The 22,423-nt window shown below is 37.3% G+C and overlaps 1 protein-coding gene and 1 long non-coding RNA gene across 2 annotated transcripts; one reads left to right on the top strand and one right to left on the bottom strand.

Moving 5' to 3' along the window:
* Positions 1-5,583: 5,583 nt before the first annotated feature.
* Positions 5,584-21,140, top strand: LOC135799169 (cell adhesion molecule 2-like). Its single transcript, XM_065312192.1, has 6 exons — positions 5,584-5,789; positions 14,253-14,477; positions 19,337-19,554; positions 19,647-19,869; positions 19,989-20,276; positions 20,527-21,140. Exons 2-6 carry the CDS (start codon positions 14,369-14,371, stop codon positions 20,643-20,645), a joined length of 957 nt encoding a protein of 318 aa, XP_065168264.1. The 5' UTR covers positions 5,584-5,789; positions 14,253-14,368; the 3' UTR covers positions 20,646-21,140.
* Positions 10,823-11,718, bottom strand: LOC135799170 (uncharacterized). The gene is made up of 2 exons (XR_010549912.1): positions 11,315-11,718; positions 10,823-11,254 (listed from the first exon to the last, which is right to left on the bottom strand). It is a non-coding gene; the product is annotated as an uncharacterized lncRNA (long non-coding RNA).
* Positions 21,141-22,423: the final 1,283 nt, after the last annotated feature.

Here is a 22,423-nt window from a genome sequence, read left to right as displayed (position 1 = left end):
CTTAATCTACGGACTATTCTCTATCAGATAGGATAGTTAAAAGGGAAATCTGAGAGATGAAATTTTAAGTCTTAAGAAAAAATTGCCAAGGGGGGGTGCTTGATACTTTTTTTCGACGATTTTTGAAAATTCATATCTCTTAAACTAAAACCGATAGCTACCAACGAATTGTTGATTATGAAAGATTGGAAAATTCTCTATCAGATAAAAATATAAAATAATTATATTTCCTACAGTAAAAGGTCGAAAAACGCGACTAAAAGTGCTAAAAAGTGACATTTTTCAATTTTTGCCCATTTTATTCAATCGCGAATATCTCGTAAACTAAAAGAGATAAATAAGATCTGATCGCAGCGTCTTAATCTACGGACTATTTTCTATCAGATAGGATAGTTAAAAGGGAAATCTGAGAGATGAAATTTTAAGTCTTAAGAAAAAATTGCCAAGGGGGGGGTGCTTGATACTTTTTTTCGACGATTTTCCAAAATTCATATCTCTTAAACTAAAAGAGAACTACCCACGAATAGTTGATTATGAAAGATTGGAAAATTCTCTATCAGATAAAATATAAAATAAATATTTCCTACAGTAAAAGGTCGAAAAACGCGACTAAAAGTGCTAAAAAGTGACATTTTGCAATTTTTGCCTATTTTATTCAATCGCGAATATCTCGTAAACTAAAGAGATAAATAAGATCTGATCGCAGCGTCTTAATCTACGGACCAATCTCTATCAGATAGGATAGTTAAAAGGAAATCTGAGAGATGAAATTTTAAGTCTTAAGAAAAAATTGCCAAGGGGGGGTGCTTGATACTTTTTTTCGACGATTTTCAAAAATTCATATCTCTTAAACTAAAAGAGATAGCTACCAACGAATTGTTGATTATGAAAGATTGGAAAATTCTCAATCAGATAAAAATATAAAATAATTATATTTCCTACAGTAAAAGGTCGAAAAACGCGACTAAAAGTGCTAAAAAGTGACATTTTGCAATTTTTGCCCATTTTATTCAATCGCGAATATCTCGTAAACTAAAAGAGATAAATAAGATCTGATCGCAGCGTCTTAATCTACGGACCAATCTCTATCAGATAGGATAGTTAAAAGGGAAATCTGAGAGACAAAATTTTAAGTCTTAAGAAAAAATTGCCAAGGGGGGGTGCTTGATACTTTTTTTCGACGATTTTCGATAATTAATATCTCTTAAACTAAAAGCGATAGCAACCAACCAATTGCTGATTATGAAAGATTGGAAAATTCTCTATCAGATAAAAATATAAAATAATTATATTTCCCACAGTAAAAGGTCGAAAAACGCGACTAAAAGTGCTAAAAAGTGACATTTTGCAATTTTTGTCCATTTTATTCAATCGCGAATATCTCGTAAACGAAAAGAGATATTTAAGATCTGATTGCAGCATCTTAATGTACGGACTATTTTCTATCAGATAGGACAGTTAAAAGGGAAATATGAGAGACAAAATTTTAAGTCTTAAGAAAAAAATTGCCAAGGGGGGGTGCTTGATACTTTTTTTCGACGATTTTTGAAAAGTAATATCTCTTAAACTAAAAGCGATAGAAACCAACCAATTGCTGATTATGAAAGATTGGAAAATTCTCTATCAGATAAAAATATAAAATAATAATATATCCAACAGTAAAGGGTCAAGAAACGCCACTAAAAGTGCTAAAAAGTGACATTTTTCAATTTTTGCCCATTTTATTTAATCGCGAATATCTCGTAAACTAAAAGAGATAATTTGATAATTTTTTTCAACGATTTTTCATAGAGATTATCTTCCAAGCGAATGTTTACGATCTAAATTTAGGCGATTTTTCATGATTTATTCATCGATGCTGAAATTTCGGTAATTTCGTGTTGGCGCGCGTGTAATTAAAGTTAAAATAATTATTTATAGAAACATAGAGATCAGATCTACTAATGATGGAAGGTAACCAGATTTAATTAATTGTATAATCAAACTTTAAATTTAGTTTTAAACTAATAAACAGTTGGAGAGAAATCCACACGTGTCGTTTCTTACGTTTTTTAAAAAGTTTTAAGTGAATTCTATAAAAGAATGTTTCACTTTTTGATTTTTCAAAAAACAAAAATATCTTAGACATTCTACTCTAAAATAATTTCATTAGCAATGAATCAGTGACTATACAAATAATATAATATTAAACAAACCGCGACAGACAAAGAAATAATTAACCGGAAGTATTTTCTCAACCGCACATTCGGTTATCTTTCCCCACATGTTTGAATTGCAGGAATGGCTAAGATTGCGCTAATTTATTTTGATTGTAACGTACTGTACGTGACGGTAAAGCCATTTTAAGTTGCGGTTTAAAGTGCTCTAATCCCGCTTACCATAATTTATTGCGCGCCGGGTCTCAACTTTTAAATGTACATAAACATATTTTGCATTATTTAGTTTGCTCGCGATTTAAATTCTAATTATCCAGCAGGGGCGGCAGTGTGCGACGTTAAGTAGACGGGATAAATAACGCAAAGCTCACAGACTCGACGCAGTCTCAAATAGAAATAGAAATTACTGCAATTAGATGAGCAAAGATCTCAATATCAACAGAGAGCAGACGCGAATCAAATTATATGCAAGCGTAAAATCCACAGCATAAGTAATCAAGTTTAATTTTCCAACCTTAGGTTATCTCATACCGAGTAAGGTTATGTTGAATTGATTATTGGGTTGCCTATTATTAACATATGAATATATGAAGGTGTATTGCGTTCACACTCGGTGGAAATCAAATGCGGTGCAAATGGTTTGGGATAAGTGGATAATGCAGAGCGGCGTATTAGAGAACATAGCCATGCGGACTTTGGTTGCAAAACCGACAACACCACCGTACTAACCAGCAACCACTATCCGGGAGTCCGCCGGAGTAACTTAATAGTATAACCGAAACCATCAAGCAACAAATAAGTCTTAAATAACCTCCTCATGGCCGCACCCTCAGCAGGTTCAGCGTACATGTATCCGAGAGCACACACTGCGCGCTTTCCCAGCTTTCTGCACTTTGTGCCCGACATGCTCGTGTTTGAGTTACGCGAGTTACAATTTGCCACGGCCGCCAACAACCAGCAAAGCCAACCACTCCACTACTCCGCTGCGAAGAGTTAATGTCCTTGCGACGCAGCGGCATGCTTCATTTCGCACTCCAGGATGTGTGTCCTTCGAGGTGGAGGTGCCTCGGGCTACATTACCATCAGCAGCGCAAACATATTTTAGGGCATGGGGTCACTGGAAAGAATAATATTACATGTTACAGTAATTAAATAATAAATAAAAAATAAATTTATGTAAAAAATTAGGTTAACTTAACCTATTCTAACCTAATTTAACTTCAAAACTTTAAAAATTAATTTTTAATCTTATTTTAAAAGGTATATTGTTAAGATTTAGTAATTGTGTGGTTTGTAACTGGCAGTATATTCTGAGACAAGCATATGTTTCACTTTTGCTCGTACTTTCCACTCAGCTAGAAATACTCCATTACAGACACATCTAGTCACCACATTCTCGTTTGCCGTCCTCGCTTGTATCGTTATACAAATGGATCTGGCGCTGGATGCATGTGTGCGCAATACTAATTACTCTTTCATATAAACATAATTTAATTCATCGCTCCGCGCACTTACGATGCGAGTGCTTAAAGTAAACTTTTGTAATACAGAAATTAGCCGTTTCAGATTTAAATGTTGCTAAAGTATTGACATATAGATACAATATTGTTACTAAATTTCAAAGTGAGTTGTTTTGATGAAGCACTTATTTTTTATGCTTTTATACACTAAATTAGTTGGTAAGTCTAGTTTAATGACTTTAAACTTTACCATTCTTTTTGATTGCGCTAAGTGAAAGTCATCAATGTATAATGCGCAAGAATGAAATACGTTCTGGTCTGGCGTGGTTTTTTGCGTGCTTTGAAAATTGTTCAAAGTTTGTACGTCGAGAGGCAAAAAAAGCTTGAAACTTTCTATAATTTTTGTTGCTTTTCATTATTAGGATACTACATACTTCCATTGGAATCACTTAATGAAGAACTTTTTATGTGCTTAGCGTTCAAAGTGGTTACTACGTGCAGAGGACTTGAATAGACCTGGATTTTTATTTCAAGCCAGCGCGTGGATATCGTATGAACAGGGATTATGAACTCTGAAAGGAAGTTTTTCATTAAAAAATGCTCATATATTTATTAATATGCTGCCGAGTGGCTCCTTTTACGTCATAAAATATATTTAATATTGTAACTTAGTAACATTTATAACGAATTTAAAATGAACTAGCAAAGAAGATAGGTTAGGTACACTTGTAACTCAAATATTAACAAAAAATTTTGTTACAAATGAGTTTTTATATTTTTAAATCTTAAAAATGATTTATTTCTAAAATATATTGTCATTAATTGAGTAAACCTTGATGTTGACTTATGTTTGCTAAAATTTATAGCACAATTTCGAACAATGCCCTCAGTGTAAATTTGTTCAATTACGGGAAACAAGCAAAACAACAGGTGGAGCTCGAAATTTCAGCTGGCGGCCGCTCTGCCGAAAAGTAAACGCATAAATTTCGTATTTAATCAACTACCACCCAAAGTGTCGCTTATTAATGACCGAGCACCCCGCGCTTAAACACACTTCAGCGAAAACCAATAAACGCCCGCCGCCGTTGCCGCCGCGGAGCAACAAACAAGTCTACGCTCTGTGCGCGCCCGCAAACGCATTAAGATTTATTAATATAGAATTGAATTATACGACGCGGCACGGGTCAGCGTAATCTTGCCAGGCACCGCGGGCGAATGATTCATTAGTTGCGTATGTGAACACGAAAACGGTACCCAAATTCATTGGTCTATAGGTCTAACATCGAAAGCTTTGCTTAGTTCTTGATTGCTTTCGATGTGGGAGACCCGAGAGTCCATTTAAAAGTCAATAGTTCAATAACTTAAATATTAATGCTACAAGTTGATGGGAAAGTGAGCAAAAAATAGAAATAGACGCGATGAAAAAAATATTTCAGACGTGAATGGAGTGCTGCTATAAATAAATCGAAAATGTAGAAATAAAATCGCCGCGCGTTTCATTGGATAATATTGTAAAGTATTAGGGTTGTAAAAAACACGCTTCGATTTTAGGTTTATTTTTATGTTTGACCCTTTTTTTTTCAGGATGTGATCGTAAATATAACTGTCAGTTTTCAGAATTTTCCTATTTATATCCTTCTCTAATGTGCTATAACTAAATTTTGATGTTTACATAAAATAGGTTATATTTTTAAGCTTTTGTGTTACTTTGGTTGCCTACAATGATTTAAAAATATTTATTCGTAAAACAAATAAATCATTTATATTAATTAAAAAGCGTATCTCTCGGTTCCGGTAATTAGCACCCCTCCGAAAATGAAAAATCCACATCCATCAACGACACATTGAAAGAGTGCAAGAACGATGAGTGTTGCTTCGTGCAGAAGAAGCGAAAGAAGGGGATGTTTACAGATACCGCCGCGATATAGCGCTGTCAGCGAATCGGCGTCAGTAATGCTTCGGACGTCGCGACGCCCGTTGCTCGCATCGCGCCGCCGCCGACGCTAACCCTCAGCATACACACGTGTATGAGTGTACTATATGTGCGTGTGCGTTGATGGTAATCGACGACCTACGATACGCGAAGAACTAAAACAAAACTTGGATTTAACCGCGCGCAGCGTAAATATTTATCGGCAAACAACTTGCAAATATTCAAACTGCCACTGTGAAGGTATTTAACGATCAATTATTTAATAATTTAATAAATTTTTGCCACAATCTTAATGGCACTGTTTATATTCACTCAAAAGTCGAAATTTTGCTTGCGATCGCAGTAAAATAAACAATTGCCACGGGTAGTAATCGTGCTTAGTTCGGATCGGTTGGCAATCAAGTAAAAGCTCGCGCGATGCTCGACGCATTGATCTACTTGCAAGTCGAAACAATAATATTAGCAGAACCTCATTTGATCACATGTCGACTTTGTTTACATTCATACATACACTCTAGATAAACAGTTCGTTGACATGTCGTGTCACTCAGTCAAAAATTCATTTTAATAATATACAGCCTGCTTAATTGCGGAAATAGGTATATAGTGATTTTATCTCTACGCTTGTTTTTGTTCGCGTAGATATAATGAAAATTGCAGAAAACAATTAAAGTTTACGTCTTGCTCGTTTACTCCTCGCTTCTGCAAACATTGCCAACTGTTACACATGAACTCGACGTTGAGGGGTTTTCAATTTAAGCACAGCTCGATGATACGCACGCTTTTCGAATGGATCCGAGATGTTAAATGTTAAATGGAAATAGTTAATTTCCATCTCTGTTGTGTGGATGCCGGCGGGGGTGGCGGGCACACACATACACTTGCGCACATTTATCATGACCTTGTTTGGATGGCTTTGTGTGCGGGTATGTCGGTGTGCGCGAAGTAAATTTCTATGCAAACAACGCCTTCGAGTGTAGTACACGCGTCGAGAGTTTGGCTTATTTCTTCTGCGTTTAGCGTTTAGCATTTTAGCGTTGCGGCATTGCGGGGTTGGGGTTTTGACTCTTGGAGACTCCACGGTTTTGCATTTTAGGGTCGGTGCGGGCGCAAACATGAGCTAAATGGAATAGAATATCGAGGAGCGGCTGAATAACTTTAGTAGTTATTACATTGTTATAATACACGTCGTAATATTTTGCTAATTTCGATGATTTATTAAAGCGGAATGAACTCTTCTTGCGCCGAAGAAATTAAATATAAATGTGAGGGGTTTTGTTGAAGACAATTATGATTTGTTTTGTTAAAGTTGGAAAATTTATACCAAAACAACAATGAAATTATTTTAGATATAGAAATAATACCGAATTTGCCAATCAATTAATTAAATATTGGTTTATATCAATAATCAGAATCGAAAAAGTAAATTTATGGATAAATTAAATGTAAGAATCAATATTTTATAAGTTCTGTTATCATTTTATCAACAAAACCAATCAAAATTAGAAAATTTGCTCACTTTCTTCAGTTATTGAGAATTTTCTTCAATTTTAAATCAGAAAATCATGTAAAAAGTAGCGAATTTTTGATAAAAAGTAAAAATAAATGAAAAAAAAAAGTAAAAATTTGCACTTAAAAACATTTCCTGATAATATTTTGCATGTTTTTACTAAAAAAACTATCCTAAAATGAAATTTATATGTATTTCCTAGGTAACTACCCCATAATACAAAATATCGACAAAAGTTGATGTTTCTTTTTCAATTTTAAATCACAAAATCATTTAGAAGGTACCAGAATCTTCCATTTGAGCTCGTTCGAATTGCCCATTCTTTACACTCCAATTTTTCTCCGCACGTTGCCTTAAATCCTTAATGCCCCGAACTGCTTACCCGCGCGCCGTGCTTCCTTCCCTCTTGAATCTTTATGTATTTGGATAGTTTATGTCTGCAGCAAATCTCGCCGCCATAAGAGAACGTAAACGTCAAATAATTCATTTCGCACCTTTCCGACGTCTCCGACTCCCGACCCTTGATTTACTTTTACGATATACCGAATGTTATGCTCGTACCGCGCGCAAACTGCTTTAATTCCTCAGCAAAACCGAAATTGAGGCAATGAGCAGGTTTATGCTCGCACCTGAGTTGTGTAACGTATGGTGTACCAACAAAAATCAATTACACCGCAATATTTGCTGCCTGGCTGCTCTACCAACACCACTTTCAGTTTGTGTAAGCTGTCATTGAAATATTCAAGCAGTTCACCTTGTAGTGAACCTGTAGAAAGCTGGAAAATGCATCCGCTATTCCTGCTCACACACTCACAGCGGTCTCTTGTGTACCTACCTTGCATAATCCGTGCTGCAATATTGTCTCATTTACATTTCCGTTTCATATCCGCGCTACGTCTTCCATCCTGAGCTAATCTAGAGCGCACCGCCAACGAGTGCCAAGTCAGCGCGTCGACGGAATGGCAGTTGGAAAATGCCCAAGTAGTTCTTCTTCGGCGGATAACTCGCGTGGCCCTCGGCTCGCGTGCATTTGGCAGGGTCTCTTATTAGAAATTGTGGAATAGTCGAAATGCGGAACGCGCCTGAATGGCGAGATTGCGACGAGGGTCTGCGCGGGCCCGGACAGACAGTGCCTTTTTGTGCACCCCGCGGCCGGAAGCGGGTAGGAAAACGGGAAGCACGGGAAGCGTTCTGTTCGTGCGAGCGCGCAACAGAGCATTCAATTGCTCCGGCGGCGAGGATGCGAAATGAACGCGCGAGCGCGCGACGTGCGCAAAGAATGCAATCCGAACGCATACTTCAAAGACTTTAAAACTTGCAAAGAGAAACAATCGGAGGCGAGTGCATTTGAATAGATGTGGGTCATGGCTTTTTACAAAATTACACCTTGAGGTGCAGAAACATCATAAATCTTGATTAATTTTTAAAATAGTAAGATTTCCGCTTAGAAACCAAACAATTTTAAAGTTATGATAGATTTCTACATTTAGTTAACCTAACTTACGACATCTTTTTAAACTTTTATATGTGTTATGAAAAGAACGATGACAAGTAATTATTTTTAATGAATTAAAACTCTAAGGTTTTCATGTAATCCATCAAAATGCCCGCTTTCATTCCTTCGCTATTCCAGCTACTCTGACAGATAGCTGCTATATAACTAATTCAGACCGCCTTCCGCTGTTGTTCTCGTGAACTGAAACTAGGCACGAGCCGAAAGTCAGAAGAGGGATTCATAAAACTGTTGTAAACTTAGTTAAATAATGAAGACGTATGCAACAGACTAGGGCATTATACGCTCACAAGTCATAAAGGAGTCTACTCGTCTGACAAAGACAAAGATATAATTGATAGATAATAATATATTACCGAACTTGATATTAATAATTACCGCACCAGTGCACAAATCAAAAGAAAATATTCTTTAAAATTGTTTAAAATTATTTTAAGTTAGTTTAAAAATAAAAAGTAAAGTGCAGTTTCTGAATTGTTTGCCTTTATGCAATAAAACTTTTAAAACCCAACAATTTTGCAGACCTCTATGTGAATCGCGCGGAAGAATCCTGGAGAACATGAGAGCGCAGGAATGCATCTTACACGAGACGATTGGTCCGTCGTATTGTTGTGACGACTCTACCGCATCGTCAGCAAAATATAAGGACTGCACAATATTGGCAGGATAATAGAAAGTAAGTAGAGAGAGTGGTGTGCATTTTCTCTTACGATTGTATTTCTTACCTACGATGCACCACGCAAATGTGCACAAAGCCTGAAGAGCCGCACGAATATATGAACACGCGCCCGGCGAATAAGACGAGAGGAAACACAAATAAAGCGCCTGAGTTGCACGGTTTCGCCTTTCCAACATTTGCATTGAATGTTGCGCCTGCACGTTTGAAGTACAAGACTTTGTTCGTTGTAAGCTTCGAGATGCGCTGCAGCTTGCATGAAAATTGGAATGAACTCACGAGTTTGAGCATTGAGCTGATGATACCAAAAGCTTAAATTGTTAAATATACTCGAGAATTACAACTGAAATTCCCAGTTGTTATTCCCAACATTTCAAAAACTTTTCAACATAAACTAATATTAAATCATTCATGAAGAATAAAATATCGCCAGGCCAGTGCATAGATATCTCACAAATTGGTAGTAATAAAACTTTCTAACGCACTACTTCATTTACCTTCATCTGCCGTGGTAGAGGATAAATCTATTATTAATATATATAATGATTAAAATTCATTGAACTCGCTACGCAGGTACCATTGCTAATAAATAATAATCGCTGCAGGATGCGCTCATAAAACCAAGCAAGACTTCATTTATGTATTCACTCCTCCTTTTCGCTAATTTCTCAACGTTTTCAACAACATTTTAGGCTCGTGATAGTTTTTAACATGCTTTTATTACGTCCGTCTGCTCGTGTATAAAACCAATCCTTTTCAACTTGCCTCATATATTCTGCATGCTGCACCCAATCTCGTATGTTTTTTTCGTTATATAGCGTCTTCAACTTTTTTCCTTTTACTACGTTGAAAATTTATTTAAAGTTTTATACAATAGTATTAGCAGACCTCACACGTTAAAAACAATTTAAAAATTTGCTATGAAATCAATTCACAACACAAGTAAAGTTGTAGGTTAGAACGGTTGTTAATCAATGCGCTTGAAAATTTAGAAAAGTTTGCTGAATACTCACTTCAATACCACGCCAAACTTGCAAAATGTATAGTTTTGATGTACACTTTAAACTTTTTCACACTAATTACATCTTAATGTATTGTTTCCATCAACACTCTATTAATTTTAACACAACAATTACGAACATCCTAGAATCAACAACAATTTATAAATTTAAACAATTATTCACCAACTAAGACACGAAAATATGTAAAGATTGAAACCAAATTATATACTTGAATAATTCGTATTGGAATTACCATAATATTTTGCTTTGAATAACTTTTGTTTCAATTTTCACTCAGTCAAAGTCACGCTTGGAAATTTTATTATCAACATGTTACCAACTTGAGAATAACGCATAGAGATATGTGGAATGCAGAAACTGCGTGCCAGTAATTCAATTATAGTTGTTGTTAGTATCGCATTCTGCGATATTGCTAACAGGGAAAAGTTTTAAGCCCTCTGGCAAGGATCGAACATACACGCGACGTCGCTTTTGAATGAATTTAAATATTAATGGATTTAATAACGAACCGAAACGAACACTCACTATGAATACCCGTATTATTATCAGATGCGTGATTAATTGTAATGTATTGATTGTATTATCTATAACGAATGCTTTCATATATATTTCTGAAGTTTTTACGAGTTGTGAAATTGGAATTTTTACGACATTCCAACTTCCAACACTCAATATAAAGCGTTGAATTTCATTTTTTATTCGTGCGAGCTCGGTTTATTCTATATTCCATTTTATATTTTATATTTGAAGATGCGCACGTAGTTTCGGGGCCAAGTTGCGACGTCGAGTGCGTCCGCCTACTGAAATTGCAGAAACTTTCCCGAAACTGCACGCCGGAAAATTGTAATACGTGCTTCTAGTATTCTATAAACTCGACGCTGGCAAGCCAACCTGAATGTCTGTCTATTCGAGCAAGACCTGCTTGTGTTTCGTGTATAGAAAAATAATCCCAGAATCTCAAACAAATGCGGGCGCATTTCAACTCTAGAAAATTTCACAAACATCAAAGTTGGAAACAAAGATTAAGTCAATGTTTAGTCTAACATGCTCATGTTGCTGCGCGTAATTGAAAAAGTGCTTCGACGTATTCGTAATTGGAGCTAATTTCTTGCTTGTAATTTTCTTCGCGTGCCACATTTGAACCGCAGACGAATGCACTCCACGATTTCACGCTTGTTTTAAGAGACAACACGTAGTTGAACGTATGGTGAACTAGGTCAGAACATAATACACTCTTCAGGGCACACCGAACTTCTGCTTGGAAAACATTTTTTAGTACTTGCCGGTTTTATAGCCCCAAGTGCAACATTCTGCGATTGCTTCGTGTCGAATTGTGAGAGAGTTGAAACAGAAATTGCCTTTTAAATTCGTTAACGGGAATATCTACTACTTCTTTTGATAGGATATGTTCTGTATGCTTTAGAAACATTGTAATTTTATACATAACCAAGAGGTCAGAACAAACTGCAAAACGCGCGTAACGGTGTTTTTGACAGTTGACTTACAGCGCCACCACACATGAATTATCACGTTTTATAGAACTAAAATTTAAATTTGACATTTTTATTGTCATAAAAGCGAGTTTATTATATTTTGAGTCGTAAAATGGAGATTTTTGTAAGATTAATTGCCCGTTCTTATATTATTAATTAGAATTTCTAATGAAGGTGATTCTTGCTTTTCTATAGGTCGCAGATTTTAAATGTACGTTGCGTTTCGCGAGCGTAAAGAATGAATTGACGAATCAAAAGTCGTGGCGCAATAAAACTCGTCGCAAAGTCCATTTCCGTGCTCTTGAAGACGTCGCCTTGCGCCGGAAAAAATAAACGAAAGAGCAACGACAACCAGCAGCCGAAATTAAATTAAATTGCAATCGCAGGCATTAAAACTCACGCTCGAAACATAAAACAAGTTGTTTTTACAAATAAAATAATTTTTTTTTGGTTAAAAATATGAAAATCTGTTTGCGTGCCGCATCGCATTAAGTTTTAATAGACTCAAACGCAGCTAATGGAGTTTATTTAAATGATTAAACTTTAAACTAAGCTTTCAATTATGAAATTAAAACTTTCATCGATTGGATGATGATGCTTGAGAATGGCTAATGCGCTCGCAGGCTCAACTTTATAATCCTCCGCAGTGAAAATTCCAAAGTCAATCAACTCCGCGAGATCACCCCGATTAACTATTATGGAATTACTAATACCGAAGAAGTTAATAATTCATGAATAATTCCATTCTTTCCGGCGTGGGACGGAGGGCACCTTTGTCTGCTCAATAATTTATGATATCGCCAACAGCGTAATGACGCAGTCGAACATCAATTACTAATTATTTCTAAAGGCTTTCAAAAGACTTCCAAACGTGTAATTAATAAAAGCCGTTAAAGGAACTTTTATTTCTCCCAAGGTAGCAACATTCACATTCAACAAAAAAAACAGAACTTAATGAAATCTATTTTTACATCTTGTTGGCATAGGGATGAATGAATGTAAGAGCTAAATATCTCTTCGTAAATCTCTTATATCTATGTGTTTAAATTTAAACACATCGAGTACATGCAGCCGCATTAAGCTCACGACACATTAAAGAATGTCGGCACTTTGCACCATTGCTACCGCCGCGTGTTAATTTTCTATTTTCATTTTATTATTTATTTAGAATCGCGGCTCGCTTTATCCGTTCTTTGGTTGCGACAAGCCCAACACTTCCAGGAGTCATGTATCTGTTATGTCGAGTTATTTAGCGGGGAACAAAAATGTTTTTGACTCAAACGCATAAAGTTTATTTTTATTGCTTAAGTAAGTTGAAAGATATTAAGCTTTTAAGCGTTTAACAAGATGATTTACGGCTTGCATTAGGGTTTTACATTTGAAAATGTTGAGAAAATGAAATATTTAACATGAAAATTTTTGAAAATTTGAGTTTTTACATTAATTTATAGGAAATAAATGGGTTTTAGTAGTGGTAGAGTATTTTATTGTGATTATTAGAAATAGTAATGGAAATCAAGTAAAATTTACATTTTGGTTGGTTGGAAACTAATCAAGAATCTGGTAATATCTCGAGGGCTGGGTGCAATTATACTAATTCGATTAACGTTAATTAACCCAAATGATCTTCCATGAGTCGAGGTCAAAGTTTTATCGTTGTTACATCTGGTTGAAATTTCCGCTCATTTTCCCCGACTCTAAATAGAAATAAAATTATTTCAGACATAAAATAGCATAATATGTTATTATTTTTTTTAAATATTTAAATTTTCCTCAAAAACACTCTGTATACTAGTCTAAAATAACCGTAATTCGTAAGTTTTGGAGTTTAGTGTGCTAATTCTGACAGAGCATGATTCGTTTCTTGATTTCCACTCGGATCCATTCGCAAATCTGTAGATTTGCTGAGTAACGTCCAAGATGAGCGAAATATGGCGGCAGTCAGTCATGGAATGGCGGCGTGCGGCACATGGAAGTAGTTGGGTGCTAATGCTGATGCTCGAAATGTTCGGGTCGGATTAGTATTATTACTTAATTAGGATTAATTATTATCCCTTGAGTCGACGGCGCGTCTTCGTTTCGCCCGCGCGCGATAATTCATGTTTGCAAATAGACAGGCGCTCTCGAGCAGTTTCGAGCACTGCAAGAAAGGAATTCGTGCAGCTTCCCCAACGCGCATTTCGAATTCATACTCGAGCCCATTTAGCGCACCGGGGGCGGGCGCGCCGCTTGGCAAATAATTCGTAAATGAGGGGTTTGCGAGATATCCGCGAACGAGCGCGACGTGATTTATACTTGTGCATCGCGCACATACCGGAAAGGTACTCCGGGAGGCGCATAATGTGCTTTAATCAACTCGCCACGGATTCGCCTCTCTTGCCCCTGGATCCAACCACCGCAACGGGCGCTAATTGCAAATTCTGCCCGATGATTAATTCATTGCTAATGTGGTATTAATTGCATACGTTTTTTTCTTCCTCTGCTTTCAGACTTTCAGAAAAACCCGGAACTGCCAGCAGGAGGTGAAAAATAATGGGAGCGGCCTTGGTAGAAGTCGCTATTTGAACTGACGAGGGTTTCCAAAGGCAGGAAAAAAACCCAGGCAATGATGGTTCGTGTTGCAACGTCCGTCAATCATGTCGTTCTGTTGTTGATGGTCATCAATCTCATCGCAATCACGAGTACGACTAAATTTTATCATGGATTCCAATCAGGTAAATGCAATCAAAAACTATCAGTCAAATTTTAATACATTTATGTGTGGAATTTTGCACAAAACGTGTTTTTTGCTGATGAGATGTCAAGACGTGTGCAATATTTCAACATTGCGCAGTAATTTTGTTAGTGGTATTTTATACGAGGCATCCAGGCGGGAGTAAATGATGAGAGTAACAAAAACCGCCGGCGAAATTGAGTATGCATGCAAAAAGTGTAAGCGTGCGGGGGCGACGACGCGCATCGCCGAAGACTCGAAAGCGCAATGAGCGAAGAATATGAATGGGGGGACACCGCCTTGCGCATTAACAAGCAAGGCGTGTATCGTGCGTAAATCTTCTGCAATGTGCACCTGTTTGCTGTCATCTTCATTGCTTTTCTTACAAATGTTGCATTCACTTCCATCCCAACCGAATCTGTCTATTTTTACTTATATTTATTCAACATTTAGTACTATGAATCATAATTCCTCAAGTGAAGAAGATATTATTCCTGCATAAATTTAATTCGGTGCGTAGGTAGGTGTAAAATTCGTTAGTTGGGTTTTATGCTCATAAACAGAATGGATTTATGCAAGTACAGGGCGCAAGCCGTGCGTGAAAAACGAGATGCAGAATTGGCACATACAGCGTGCACGAAGCGGAAATATAACCGTCGTATATTACGAGCGATACTTGTAAAACCCTCGGTTTAACCGTGGGATATAAGAAGCCGAGCGAAATAGAGAGCATCGGATGGTATTATAGGATGTAAAGAACTTCGCTTCGCTTTTATGTTATGAAAGAAAAAAAAAACCTCCTCGACGTTATGATTCTGGTTGACATATTGGCGTCACGTGCGAGGAAGGTTTTCACTGATCCGGCGAATTTTCTCTCGGAGACCATTCCCACTATTTTTAGATATTCTTTTCGATGGCTATTCTTCGGACAGCATTCTTAGCTTCTATATTCCTAGCTTTGCAATCTGGATTCATACCCTTCTTTTGATTTTATTTTTTTGATTTTATTTGAAATAAAATAAAATTTTAACAAGTGTGAAGTGTTAAAAACTTGTATGGGGAGATGGGACGTGTAGATGTGGAGTATAAAATGAAGACCCATCGATCTTCTGCTTCTGGTGTTGTTATTCATACGCGTGTTCTAAAATTTAAGGCCGCCGGGCATTTCTTCAAACATTTTTTACGCGTTCGCGACGACAATGTTATAAAGTGTGATATAAGAAGTGACGATAAAATGGGGGACAACAGGATGGTTGCATGAGGAGTTATGGCGTCGCCGTGAAGTATGGACGCAATGGGGACTGGAAGATGGAAGGTCGCGGTTTTTATTTGCGACTAGGGCCGATGGGGAACTGAGCCCATGCTTTTCATGCCTTCAGTAAAACATTTATTAGTTTCCTATTTTACGCATTGTAAAATATTACATGCGATATGTTTTGATATAGGTATATTCAATACATAACCTAAAATATATTTTAGGTTGTGTTTTGTGCGTGCGTAAATAGTGATGGAATTGAAGTGTAACGCAACAAATATTACGGACAATTACTCGAGCACGGCGACAGCCAAGATGCAGAAACGCGTGTTTTAGGACAAGTTAAATGGTGAAGACGAGTTTATGTACTTAGTTTAAAAGTTTTCCGCTCTTTCGCATTTCCGCTTCGCTGATGCTCCACAAAACCAAAAACGAGCAAGTCTTCCAAGCAATGCCATCAGAGAAGTAAATATATAGTTAACGTCTGGGGTCGAGCCAGCCAACGAAATCAAGGAAAAGTGCCGAATGTCTTGTATTTACATACAGGGTGTTGCAAAACATAAAATTTTATTAAAATTTAAAATTTTTAGTCAAAAAATCTAAAAAATGTAATAAATTTTTCTCCCAAAATTGTAAAAAAATAAAAATAAATTAATTTAAACTTAAAATTTATCAAATTTAGTTAATACAATTAGTTTATTCTGAAAAATTGAATATTTTATGTAAAAATAAAAGTTTTCTTGTATTATCTGTATATCTTAAGCCGAGGTTGCACTCAGCGAACAGGAAATATAACAAGAAACATCGGCTAACTACTAAACTACCATAAAAGTTAAATAGGGACACTAATATCGCCCGCGCGCGGCTGTGCTGGGCGTAGTCCTGCGAAGCGAGAGGACCCTCGTCTCCAGCGCCACTTGCTGCTGCTCTCAACTTTCATCTCGGTGGTGAAATTTACTCAACCAGACCGAAACCCAAACTCGAAGAACCGAAAAGCGACGCGGGCGACTCCAACTTCTTGGATACGAAGAAGACGCTCGCTGGGGTCATGAATCTAATTAATCCATGAGTTAATGAACAACACACCACAACACATTCTAATAAAATTCCTGCTTACGGTTAAAATATCAGTCGAATCTATTTGGGATTACAAGCGAAATGCATGGAATAGATTTTACGAAATCTGGAAAAGTTCAGCGTTCAGCAGTTTTTATAATTCTTCTTTTAGAGATTCGAGATTGTGTCTCTCCGACCGATACTTGTTGGTCGTTGTTTTTTCTTTCTGTTTCGCTTCTGTCTTGTATTTTCTGGAAACAATGTATGTTTTCTATTCGCATGTGTTGCTCGTCTTGCTTTGGGCATCCTTTCTTTGCAATAATGTCGGCGTCGGCTGGCTCTACGAATTTCGGGTCGTTCCCAAATTCTCGTATTGCAAGATTGTAACACATGCATGTACACAACGGCTTTCTATCCGAGGGGAGATGCCTATAGGATGCTATAAATTTTTCTTTATTTTTTCTTTCTTTTTTCCATTGTTTCCATACTTTATACATCGTCTAGTTTATTCTTTGGCAACTTAGGTGAAATACTTGCTAAATTCTATAAACCGCGTTTAAAATAAATGAAAATTCAATACATTTCTATCTAAATAATTTGTTATAAATATCTTGTGTTGGTGTTTAAGATTGCTTTGTGATAACAATGTTTTTTTGTAAATCCAGCAGAAAAAAAACCCTTTTTGCATTCGCATATCTCTCCTGCAATGTCACGAGACGTTCGGCTTTGTTTTTATTTCCGAACGCCTTTTCTGCGTATTACGTTCCGTTTCCCGTTCGCATACATTTTTCCTCCACAGCTTTGTGCGCACTTTCAAAGGCCTCAAACAACGCGCACCCTTTTCACTTCTTCGTGCAGCCACCAGCACTCGACTCGACTGTTAGTTTTGTCGACGACGTTTGATGCTCTTTTCGGTTATCTAGCCCATTCTTTCTTCGGCATTAAATTGGATCGAATATTTATGCGTCGCGCACACATCGCCCGCTTTTCTTTATTCATGCAACTTGTTACACACCGCGCAAACAGAGATAAAATAACCACCGCCACTCGGCTAAAAAGCATATGAATTCAGCCTGGTGGCTGGCGGGGTGTGAGAAAGTTGAGGGTACAATGTTAAGACCACCGCCTTAACAAAAAAAGCGCACAAACGCAGCATTTACATACGGAAATAGACGCGCAAACGCCACCGTCGAAACGTTAACAACAAAGAGAGCAAAACGAAATGAAAATAAACGAATAAACAAACTTTACGAGTGGCAATTTGCATTCGCGTATTGCCGTAACAACATTACTGGAGTGTGGACTTGTAGTCAATGCTGGAGTTCTTTGCCAGTTACATATTTGTTCAAATATTTTCACGAATAAAGTTAAATGCGACGTTTTTAAATGTTTAAGATGATAAAACATCCAACTTGAATCTTTGTTTCCATTCAGATTTCCTTCAGCATTTATTTCATGTTTGCAGTTATTTGTCGTTTGGTTGTTTTATTTGTTTGCAGTTTAAGGTCTTCTCGTCTTCGCTCTTTGCCGTCTTTCGAGTATTATGTGCTTTGCGGTCGACGCGGACTTCATTTAAATAAAATTTTAAGTTTTATTGCAAATTGCGAGCAAATACTTTTTCCCCAGCAGCGCTCTGAAATAATACCGTGTGGGCACCAAAACAAATACACTTTTAATGCGCGTCGCCTCTTGTTATCTCCGAGGACTCCGCCTGCAGCGGCGAAGAAAACAATAACACGTTTTACCTAACAAGAATACCACCCCGGCCAAGTTAAATCACAAGTTAGTCGTTATTATGCCGCGGCCGTAACTTTGCGAAACAAGCGAAACAAGCAAAGAATGTAATGCGATGCCAGTTGTATGTGCAAACCGAAGTTTGCTTTTCTAAAGCAACCAACTTGTTTGTCTGTCGCGGCAACTTTCTGGCGCGGCATATAAATGTTTATTGTTTAATACTTTGACAGTTTATTGCTGTTTTATTCAGAGCAGTGCGCGCGTAGTTTTAATTTAATTTATTCGCGGTGCCATTCATTGAAACAATGACAAACATTAAAGTTGTCTCCGTTCGGGGTTGCGCGTTGCACTATTCAGCTTGTAAAAAAGTTTGCAGCTTGGAGCGAAAAATTGTTCGTATCGGGTTGAGTTATGTATCGAATTTTTTTATGCGACATGGAAAAGGCAGGAAAACACGTTTGGTAAATTACGGGCGTAAGGGGTGAAGGGACTTTGATGCCATTCAATGTTTCACTATCGACAAAGATCTACGACTTGGTTGGCAGACCTAAAAGTGCAATTATTATTAATGAATTACCTATACGTTCGGAACGCTGGCGAGTTCCTGCATTAACTCTTTCTTTATTCAAAGAAATTGGTGGCGCGCCACGCGAAAAAACGCTTTGAGTTTATTTCCAACGTCGCTGACATCCGGTTTTTTAATTTGTAGCACACGCGGACAACTTATAAAAAAAACTAAAAAGAATTTACTAAAATTTTCTTGTTTTTTGAATGAAAAAACAAAAAAAAAACAATTTTTAAAATCTAATTCACAGATAAAATAGAATTTCGAGCAGAAAGAAGTATTGATGATGCCAAACCAAGTGAAACTCGAAAAAATGTTGAGAAGACAAATGGAAAAGTCTTTGACAAGCAGGGAAGTGAAAAGAACAGTCGATCAAATGTCTTCTCCACTGAGAACTCAACAATCGTCTGGGCGCAAATTGGTGGCACCGCGTCATTACCATGCGTGGTGAAAAAAAATAGTGGAACGGTAAGTGCTTTGGAGTTTGCTAGAGTTTATTGATCTGTGCGGTGTGTTTGACATGGTTTCTTGATGTTATTTGGAGCTGTGTGTGCACTCAGGTATTGTGGCTACGTCAATGGCCATCGGCGACGCCGTCGACGCTGCTCTCCGTCGGCGTCAGCAAGCACACTGCCGACGATCGCTATTACGTCGAGCACATTCGCCACTTGCAGAATTGGGGGCTCGTCATTAAGCATGTGCACGTCGAGGATGAGGGTGTCTACAAGTGTCAAGTTTCCACGCATCCACCGACCATTATCCTCATTCATTTGAAGGTTACCAGTACGTATTTTGAATAAAATTACAAATCAATTTTCATCATGATGATATTTCAATCACCTGGAATCCGGACGTGCCCGGATTGATTACGTGTGATTTTATTAAGCGATTTCTGTGCGCAGAAGCCTACGCGGAGATCTTGGGCGCGCCCGATTTGCATCTGCGTGCCGGTTCCACACTGCACTTGGCGTGCCAGATAAGGCAGTCGACCGAACCGCCCGAGTACGTGTTCTGGTATCACGAGGACAGGATGATCAATTACGATGCGGGCGTGCAGGCGCTGACTAATTCGGCGTCGAACGTCCTAATCGTCCCGGACGCCGACAAATCGCACGACGGCAATTACACTTGCAAGCCGTCGAATGCCGTGCCGGCGCACATCAACGTCCACGTGCTGAACGCCACCGAAGGTAAGACCCTCATTGCCGACCCGTCCCGTGGGCACGCCACAGCATTCCCAGACGTTTCGCGGCGCGCAATAATTCAATCATGTCAGGCCGTCGACGTCGGTCCTTATAATTGTAATGATACCATCGTCATTAGGTACAACGTTTAACGCTTTAGTTAAAGAGAATGTTTACTGACTGGGAAAACTTTCCCGCATATTGAGATTCATTCTCAAGGTAAGACTAAAAGTGTTTTTGTGATGTTTGTTTACAGAGGAGAATCCGGCGGCCATGTTGCACGCAAATGGAGCTTCCATCATCACAATGAACCTCTTCTACCACATCATTATTACAATGATGAGCATATTCATTGGAAGAGTATCCAACAGTTGAATAATTCACTATTATTATAAAACTTAAATAAAAAATAAAAAATTAAATTTTGAATGGAAAAAAAGTGATATGATGATATGATGGACATTAGAAATGTCGGAACGTAATCATAAATTTTAGTAATTACAATATCTATACAGTAATCTATCTCATTACATCTCTTTGGAATCATTAATGGCTTAATGGTAATAAAATGATTGTATGTAGCATTATAAATACAGAAAGCCATTTAAAAATGATAAAATTTAAACAATTTAATACTTAAACGGATTTATAAGGGTTGGAATCCATAGTGAACGATAATGTTTTTATTAAATCAAGGAATTAAACATAATTATTTTTGTAAAATAAAATATGTACATATTTAAAATATTTTTATCCTGTTTTGTACTATGTATCGTTTGTGATTTATTGAAATAATTAAAGTGTAAATTTATTATTCATAAATAGGCTAACGTTAATACAGAGAATTATAAACAAAGCGTCATTCATTTATTGTGTGTTTTATATTATTTCCTGAATAAATTTCCACTCACAGCCAGACAAACATAAAAATCATTTTGCGTGTTATTGTTTTGTTGCAGAACTCTTTGATATCGCTGCAAATTCAAAGAAAGCTCAATTGATATTCAGCATTCGTTTTATTCAGTTCTTCATGCTTCGTTTGCACTCGCCGCACTGTTCTTCTTGTGTATGTGTGCTTTTTTTGCTCTTCTGCATGATCAGGAGCGGTAGCAACGCACGGAATTGGAAGAATCGTCAAGTGAGTCCTTGACCCGGACTCGAACGGAATAAATAAATCGACACTCGAATATATTACACTTTTAGAGGTCCTGCAATCCTGCGGTTTGTTGGCCATGGGTGTTGGCTTTATTTGCGCGCAAAAAGGTAAGTGGATGAAAGGATGAAATCCCAACACGCGTCTACAGACATTCGCTTAATAAATAATTAAACAAAGCTTTTGTGATTAATCTTGAATCTGGACATTTTTCGACGAATCTTCTTATAAATTAAAGAAAGTTTTAGTTGAGTGCATCTCTTCGCGTTTTACTTGTTCGTATTTTTCTTTGGCCGGAAATTTGGAAACTTTTTCTTTTGTTAATTACGAAACTCATTCACTTTGGTTTGTGTTGTTTATTTACCAAGACGTCGAAAAACTGAAGGGGCTAGTCCCCAAACACCTCTGTTTTCTTCTTCGTTAGGAGAAAAAAATAAATCCAGTGCTGATCTAGATGTCACATAAATGTGACGTGATAATTGCACTGCAGTAAACCATTAAGGATCGAAAATGTAATCCGGAATTGTGCGGAATTTCAACGCTGAGAGCTTTGCACTTTATTGTTGCAGAAAGCGAGGTCTCGTGCGGGAAATTGCCGATCGCAAGGCGCGCCATAAAGCTGTATTGTGATTGTGTCAACTTTTCCAATAATAGCGGATTTTGCAAGTTGCACTAGCGTGGCGCGGCACAAAGGCCACGGGTAAAATAGTATGAAGAATGCAATTCGCGTTTCGGTTGGAAAGCGCCGCGGAAAATTGAATCTCGTAACACCTCACTAATGCGATGGTGCAAGGCACGCTGACAAAATATTTCAAGTGCATTCATTCAATATGCAGGCGCTACTACAAAATATGATTCATTATATTATGCAACTCCAAAGATTTAGTTTCTAAAAAAAGTTAAAAAACAAAAAATTAAAATTTTACTTACAATAACCTTAAAAATCCTAAAAATAGGTTAGATTTTATTCCTAATGCAAATGCGTATGCGCAATTAGAAC

Source organism: Atheta coriaria, unplaced genomic scaffold (genome assembly GCF_025399875.1).
Source record: "Atheta coriaria isolate IRGN ID8LTWV9N9 unplaced genomic scaffold, Caltech_Dcor_3.1 hic_scaffold_9_pilon, whole genome shotgun sequence".
NCBI classification, from domain to species: Eukaryota; Metazoa; Arthropoda; class Insecta; order Coleoptera; family Staphylinidae; genus Dalotia; species Dalotia coriaria.
The sequence above is the reverse complement of the archived record's forward strand: the minus strand, read 5'-3'. Positions and strand labels throughout refer to the sequence as shown.

Excerpts from the sequence above, each read along its gene's own strand:
- LOC135799169 (XM_065312192.1), top strand. The coding sequence starts at position 14,369 with ATGATGGTTCGTGTTGCAACGTCCGTCAATCATGTCGTTCTGTTGTTG. Across the intron at positions 14,478-19,336 it reads TTATCATGGATTCCAATCAG|ATAAAATAGAATTTCGAGCA; the intron begins GTAAATGCAATC and ends TCTAATTCACAG. Across the intron at positions 19,870-19,988 it reads CATTCATTTGAAGGTTACCA|AAGCCTACGCGGAGATCTTG; the intron begins GTACGTATTTTG and ends TTCTGTGCGCAG.